Source organism: Hermetia illucens, chromosome 4 (genome assembly GCF_905115235.1).
Source record: "Hermetia illucens chromosome 4, iHerIll2.2.curated.20191125, whole genome shotgun sequence".
Lineage (NCBI taxonomy): Eukaryota > Metazoa > Arthropoda > Insecta > Diptera > Stratiomyidae > Hermetia > Hermetia illucens.
This window is the reverse complement of record NC_051852.1, coordinates 81,934,938-81,943,223: the sequence shown is the minus strand read 5'-3', so window position 1 is coordinate 81,943,223 and position 8,286 is coordinate 81,934,938. Positions and strand designations below refer to the sequence as shown.

General features: G+C 39.0%; 1 protein-coding gene across 2 annotated transcripts in view; it reads left to right on the top strand.

Moving 5' to 3' along the window:
- Positions 1 to 3,989: 3,989 nt before the first annotated feature.
- Positions 3,990 to 8,286, top strand: part of LOC119655540 (spondin-1) — a 186,856-nt gene continuing 182,559 nt past the window's right edge. The window contains exons 1-2 of one of the 2 annotated variants that reach the window (XM_038061456.1): positions 3,990 to 4,274; positions 4,316 to 4,643. In XM_038061456.1, the coding sequence (XP_037917384.1) occupies positions 4,319 to 4,643 (325 nt within the window). In that variant the 5' untranslated portion in view covers positions 3,990 to 4,274; positions 4,316 to 4,318. Of the gene's footprint in view, positions 4,644 to 8,286 lie in introns of both variants that reach the window. The other variant, XM_038061455.1, reaches the window with a different exon arrangement.

Genomic DNA, 8,286 nt, shown 5'->3' with positions numbered 1-8,286 from the left:
GGGTCGTTTCTGAAAACCTCCCAATGTGGTCTCCCCCTTAACACCGACGCATAAAGAAGTTTGTTTCAAATTGGCTAAATGGTGGATGTCATGGGAAGAAGAATGGAAGGCAGCAATTTTTTCAGATGAGAAGAGATTTAGCCTTGACGACTCAGATGGATTTCGCGCATTTTGACACGATCTAGAAAAAACTCCTCGAATAAGTCGCAACTTCGGTGGCGGCAGTGCTATGATTTGGGGAGTATTTTCGGCTGGGAATCGTACGAACCAAAATGAATTCAAAAATTTATATTGAGCTTGTGAAAGCCATTTTAGTGCTGTATTTAGATGAGAAGAATAACATTGAATGGACTTTCCAACAGGACAACGCCGCGGTATACAGCTCCATATACATGAAGTCATTTTTAAGCGACAAACAAATAAAAATTTTGCAGTTCTCAGGTCGAAGTCCTGATGTTAACCCCGTAGAGAATCAAAGAAGGATACTTGCAAAGAAAGTTTATGCGAATGAACGCCAATTTAGCTCCGTACTTAAGTTAAAAAAGAAAATTTTAGAATACTGGGATAAAATCCAAGAAATTAACTTGAAAAATTTAATATCGTCAATGTAACTAGCCAGTATGTGTTTATTTCTTTCAATAGGCTTGAAACAAAAAAAAATAAATTTTGTTAATTTAAAAAAAAAGTTATTTTTTTTGTTATTCTACACTTAAATTAAGACACATTTACTATTACGTAAGCTTTATATTCCTCAAGGCTTCCATATAGTCACAACGAGCTACGTATGGGGCGCATATATAGAAATTGTGCTCATTGTACATAGGCGGGCCACCAACAAAAGGATAGAATATCCTCCGAACTAGACTGTGGGAGCTCCGGAATTCAACTGCAGATACTCCACAATGAGGGCAATTGATATTAAGCGGATGAAAAGGATAAATCCTGGTACTGGTGGCTGCGGGATGCCGGTTAGCGACGGTCGTGCTCAGTTTTGCCATTTGCATCATGGTAAGACTTTGTAAATATATATGCATATTTATTGCGCAGGTGCTGTTTTCGCTTCCAGTAGCAACCTAAATATCATCATCATCAACTACGCAACAACCGGTGTCCGGTCTAGGCCTGTCTTAATAAGGAACTCCAGACATCCCGGTTTTGCGCTGAGGTCCACCAATTCGATATCCCTAAAAGCTGTCTGGCGTCCTTACCTACGTCATCGCTCTATCTTAGGCAGGGTCTGCCTCGTCTTCTTTTTCTACCATAGACATTGCCCTTATAGACTTTCTGGGCTGGATCATCCTCATCCATACGGATTAAGTAACCCGCCCACCGTAACCTATTGAGCTGGATTTTATCCACAACCGGACGGTCGTCGTTATGTAGGCTACGGAATCGTCCATCCTCATGTAGGGGACCAAAAATTCCTCGAAGCATTCTTCTCTCGAACGCGGCCAACAGTTCGCAATTCTTTTTGCTAAGAACCCAAGTCTCCGAGGAGTACATGAGGACTGGCAAAGTTAATGTCTTGTACAGTAAGAGCTTTGACCCTATGGTGAGACGTTTCGAGCAGAACAGTTTTTGTAAACTGAAATAGGCCTGTTGGATGACAACAACCGTGCGCGGATTTCCTCATCGCAACTGTTGTCGGTTGTTGTTATTTTCGACCCTAGATAGAAGAAATTATCAACGGTCTCAAAGTTGAAGCAACATGCATATACATACATATATGTTATTATTCCTTTACTACAGCTTCCTATTTATGACTAAAAAAGTAGAAAAACAAGTCGGGAAGCCGGAAGCTGGGCGTTTCAGGTATGAAAGGTTTTGTTTGCTTCTTCTGTGAGTATATTTGAATGTAGAACTATCCCATTTGCATATGCATTTAGCACGTCTGACTAGCCACTTTAGTGTGATATTGATATTTAGTTCCAGTAAATTTATACGGTAAAGTCAACTTTGAGCTACTGTAACTTTGTTACTAATGGTATAATTTTGATCAAACTTGGGGATAATATGCTCCATATTATATTATTTTTTATACTACTACCAACTCTAGGATAAACTTAAGGGGGGTTTTACTCAATTTCCTCAAAAATATGGTAATATACTATTATTAGCTTAATCTGAGCGGATATCGATATGCAAAGTATTTTGAGACCTGGGCACCATATAGAAGCAGCAATGTCCGAAATGGCTATACCGATTGACACGAAATTGGATGTAAAGTTGGGAACTGTGAACGCTCAGGTATGCAGTGAGTGGTATCCTTCTACGTTGAGATCGAGGGGGGGTCCCCGTACATGTAAATGGGGGGTGTAAACATTTTTTTCATCGAATATAGTCATGTTGGGTATCAAATCAAAGGTCTCGATTGGTACTTTCCGAAGCGGGTCTCAGTTTTGAGATTTATTAAGAAGGCGGGGAGTGGGAGCTAATATAGGAATTTTATAATAGCTTTAATTTTAAATTACGCTTTTCACTTTAAAAACATTTTTGTATGAGTTTTGACTTACAATAAAAATGAATTATGATTAAATTAAGTACATATGATAGTTTTCAGAACAAGAATTTAAGTTAAAAGTATCTTTTTAAACGATTAAGCTTTTATTATTACTATTACTTTTATATATCTGTATTTCCCACTAAGGCCAAGAGAATTTTGTCGGATTTCTTGAGTCTTTCCCGACAACTTATCGTAAAATTAGAATTTGTTTTTTACTGTTTCTCTTCACACATTAATTTTAGCTTGCAGACCGTTATAAAAGAATTTTGAAAGCCCATAATGGCCATTCGATTTAGGTTATTTACTTTAAAAGATTGCCTTTCGGTTCATTTTTCTAACCTATGCATTATTGTTGATTATTTCTTGAAAATAAAATGATTTTAAAACCGAAACCCTACCACAATTAGGCACTTTGTAAATTGTAACTTTTAATTGCAATATGTATAATACCTTTGAGCTAATGTTTATTGTTTTACTTTCGCTCCAAATAATAACTTCGGGCAGATGAAAAATTCGGAAAGTTTGGAAACCATTGAACATTATTAACCACCCAGCAATTCGATGTTATTTAATAGAAACGTAAGAGCGGGTTAAATTATATGTATAAAGATGATATAGTGAAGAAATGTTACACTCTTAATATTACCGTTTCCTATAATCCTGTTCATTATATTCGTTAATAATTATCAGCCCACACATTCCCGGATGTTTCCGATAACAGATTGTAAATTCGTATTATATTTGTTCGTGTAAATACTTGAGAATTAAAATACTAGTATAGATTCACTTGTAATTATTCCGTCCTAAAGGGAAAACTGTAGGTGTGACTACGTTTGTTTGGCTTTCATAATGGCCTGTTTGAAGCTCAGTAATTCATAACTGTTGACTCATTGGAACTGGTGGAACAATCTTTGCAACGCTTTCTTTCCACTTAATCAAGAATTTATTATTATTTATCAAATTTCCATGCGTGTCGTAGTATGTTGTAGTCGACCCTTTTCGATTTCTCTAGAACCATTTTAGTTTCCCTCAACAACGTAAATGTCTAGACACGTTTCAAGCAATTCGTCTCATATGATTCTATCAATCGTTATTAATAACTTTCCACTTTTAATTTTCCAGCGGAAATGGTTGCTTGCACAAAGACTTGGGCAGTAGGTGCAAGACGAGATAACCGCAGGCAAAGCTTGAACTCACTACCACTTGTTACAGGTCACAGGGCTTTGCAGCTACCACAAAACACTAGACTGAGTGGCGCAAGGACACCCACCTTACAGAAATCTGCACACTCCCGACTTGGCGTTCATGCAGATTTTCCGTAGTGAAAACATCGAATTTCCTCCCTTCTGGGTGCGAAGGGGTAGAGCTGGGCGATGCATGCGCACCGAGCGCAGCCCATGTGGAGAGATTTTCCGACCGTACGAAACGTGGTGGTGAAGCTTTTCTGAGACGAGACAGATACGGATTTCCATTCCGAAGACGTGTACGCCGGACTATCATTTGAAAGCTTCCAAACCCGTCCGGTGATGCTCCAAAAATATTCTGCGGCCTCTTGTTTGTGGCGACAGTTTAGAATTTAGCTCGAATACTGCCGCTAAGTCGATCAGTTGATTGCTAGTCGCCGATAAATTCAGTTGTGGAGGCGTGCGCTACCCTCAGAGTTCTTGCCTTTCGAACTGAGATTGCATTTACGCGAACGGAAGTTCCCCTAATTCGTGGTTTACGTTTCATCGTCCTATCATTTGCTACCAAGGAATAAAGTGCATATTACGTGAATGTGACTTAGTGACATCCTTGCAGCAGATAAAGTCCACAATGTCGAAAAGGATGAGCCTGAAGTTTACCGGTGTAGTTCGTGTGTTTGCGGTGCTTCTGTTGATTTTGGGTTGTGCCAATGCCGTCATTGCTGGCTACTCCGCATCCGTTCAGCAGTTCCATAATGATAATTCCGAACGAGTGAATAGTTACAGTGGAAACATTAGTTCCGGTGCATATCAAGGCTACGAACAGATCTCAAATGGATGTACTTCAGAGCGGCTTGTGGTATACAAGGTCGTCTTGCATACCTACTGGACCCGGGAGCTATTCCCCAAGCACTATCCCGACTGGCGACCTCCAGCGCAATGGACAAAAACTATAGGTAAGTTGAGATATCGGCAACCCTTTTAAGTGGGTCAGATTCAAATGCGACCTAGGTATGAAGCATCCTGCAGTATCTATCCACTATTCACTGCTAAGTAAACAGAAGGTCCACTCCTAAAGCCCAGACCGAAACGTATCATAAAATCTGAATGCTCCTCCCTGCCTCATGGCAATGTTCCCACAGAACATGGGAATTCGGGGGAATTCCCTCCGAAGTATTAGTTGCAATTCCGTATGTTTGTCTTGGTCTCCAGAGACGGAAAAGGATCTGATGGTTTGGGTTTATTTGTCTGCCTTTACCAAATACTACGACGAATTGTTTATTATCCTGGCAATGTGCTTTTGCACGAAAGCAGTTATTTTTATTTGCTCAAGCCGTGGCCGTCAGATTTGTAATATCTGAGGGAACGATATGGATTTGAGAAATTTTTATTTGTTATTTTTCTTTACTAGGTTCCAGTTGATGAGTTTATGTTTGGGTCTATATCTCAAATTTGTGTAGCTCGAGGGCATCAGGACTGGATGATTATTTGAGTTGCAATTGCCATAATCCCTAAATCCTTCTTTTTATGTGGGTGGGTCTATTGAAAAACGAATCCTTACTTCAATGTAAGTATCTAAAAATCGCTGCGGTTTATCTGTTGGTTTTGTAATTGAAAATAACTACAATTTATAAATTTTAGATTCATAATCATAATTTATTTCCCGCAACTATCTCTTTCCTTAAACAGGACAAAACGATGTTGAGTTTATACAAAATGATAAATTATTCAAAGGATGAAGTACGACGAACAGTTTCTCAGCATACTTCCTGCATCTTCTCTCTTCATTATTTCAGTGCTCAGTTTAAATCTATTCAATATAATGCAGTGATTTTTAAATATCAAGTGGGTTTTTTTGGCATGGCGTTTTAAAATTCGTTTTTGTTCATTCACTAAGCAACGAGGCATTTTTTTTTGTAATAAAAAAAGCAAAACTTATTTTAAAATCCAATGTGGTGGAAGCTTAAATAAAAAATACCTACGTTTTCATTTTCTATTTCTACGGAACCCAAAAGTAGGGTATCTAATTGTACAGAAGGATCGCTTGTGCTGGTTCAAATCTTCCTTGCGAATTGAAAAGCCTTTCATTCATCAATAATATTATTCGAATGACATCTACCGCTACATGCACTTGGCTCACTTTGACACAACTAATTTAGTATGACTTTTGGAGATTAGGCAGAATTGACTTCAGGGGAGAGGAAAGTGTTAGCTCGCTAAACGGTATGGCGTTGATAGTGTACGTTTTGATATCCGCTTCATATAAGATAATAGTAATAATCGTTGGCGCAACAATCTAGTCATTCAAGACCGTAACGGTACACTATAGAAATACAGTACTCTATAAGAAGCAATGTGGTCAGCATTACGCTCACCCGAGATTATTAGCCTCGGTACGACAGTCTTGTGCTTTAACTACTCAGCTATCCGGACACTTGAAATAAGATGGCAGCGAAATTAGTTGTCGTGTCTTAAATGACTAAACCGAAATCAACATTAAACGTTTCCTGAATCCAGTTCTTGGAATAATTGGTAGTCTGAGTTCAATATGAAATCCGAGGCCGATCCATTTAATTTTCACAAATAAATATGTTTGAATAATACGCACAACTGTATGCTCAGATATGAAAATAATATGTGGATGCAGGGGAGGATTTTTTTGACAGATCACGCTTGACTCGTGACAAATTGTCATGCCATTTGTATTTAATACTGTTTGGCAAATTACCCTGGATAGGCTGAAGTCGCAAAACCTTTCCAAATTGCTCAGCTGTGTTACGAAAATCAATTTTGAGTTCAAAATGTTTTTCGTCCACTTAAAGCTACTAATCTACTACTACTAATTCTATTATCGTCGCAAGTTGCAAGGCCACTGAATGTATACTACTGGATGATGCCCGACCGATTAGAACACATAGAACAGAAAGGACGGCGATAACTGAGAACGTACGTGAGGACCGTGATGTATCATTTCGGCGCTAATCTCAACAGCTTTGCTTACCTTATTCAGCAGTTTTTTATGTAAGGGTCTTGGCCTTAAATCTTACGAAACTTAACTTGAACTAGTGCCACTGAATGAGTTCTGGATCAAGTCAAATAGCCTTTTGCTTGATCATGAAATTATAAGCAGTGATAAGAGGCATTTTTGGCTGGATACAACGTAACTGCCAAAGATAACCGCTAACGAACCATAAGGTCTGCTTACTATCTGAAATTGGAGCTTGTGATCTTAGTGAATTTTGGCTTCAGCGAGACAGTGGTAATTGTCACACTGCGCAAGAAATGAACTTATTAAAAAATCATTTTCGGGGGCGCTTGATTTCATGTTTTGAGTACGTAAATTGACCTCCTATCATATAACATCATTGCTTTGCACTATTTTTGTTTTTAGTTATGTCAAGTTTTTACTTGCCAGTGATAAGCTAGCTCCAAGAGATGTTGATATCAGATCAATAATTCCCGATCAAGAAAATACATTCATAGCCGATAACAAGAAATGCTAAAGCATCTGCCTTAGTCAAAAAGACAAGACGGGTTCCGGTTCTTTCGAACAATGAGCATGGGTTTTTGGCGAATGGACACCATCAGGATATAAGCAAATTGGTCCGAATGAAACAAATCCGTATTTGTACTCCAAATATTGGGGCCCTCAATGGAAAAATGGAGCAACCCGCAGGAGCCCTTCGGAAGAAGCGCATATCTGCACCTGTCAGGAAATTCGATGGTACGAGGCCAAAAGCTGGAACGTAGACGCAAACACGGTGAAAATAACTATAAACTCTTCTAGCTTGGTAGCCAACGCACTCAATATAGTGTCAGCATTGGCATTGCGGAGAGTTTCAATGATGCCATTAAAAACCGAGGCATTTAATCACCAGCTGATGCACATCGCTATTATTTCAGTTGATCGCAGAAGTTATTTCTTTCCTGCATACAGACAGGTTGATTCTATTGGTAGAAAAATGCCTTTTGTTAACTATTTTGCACAAGAGTAAAGTTCGAAATGTGGTAGGCATATACTCATATATCAACACTGCTTCGCGTCTCCGCTAGTGTTCATCAAAGAAGTGCCCTCTTACCGCTCCTCTTCCTTCTCAATAATCTTAAGCTAACCTCGATCGATTGGTGGAATTATCCAAAAGCGATATTATTGCCACATGTAGCACAGTCTCAGAATCTGAATAAAACAGAGCTTTTGACGACTGACCCTAATGAAACCGGAACATCAGTGCCAGTGCTAGCTGCCTGCCGAGAACTGAGCAATTTAAATACCGTCTATCAATGCTATCAGGCAATGGTGGATTACGTTATGAAATTGCTTCAAACATCACCGCAATTTCTTGAAGTGGCGTTCCAGAATTGGTGTTCTTTATTATCGACGCATCATCGTTTGACTCAAATCCAAAATTCTCCACAGTGTCATTCTTATGTCGTCCTTTTTGATTCTAATTGCTGCTCGACTATCAAAAACAATGAACGGCGGATATGGAAGCAAAGATGTTGCGTTGTGCCAGCGGCGGAGCACGCCGTAGTCACATTCGAAATGAGGATATTCGCGATCAGAAAAATAACGAGAGAAGCGTCCTCGATCGTATAGAC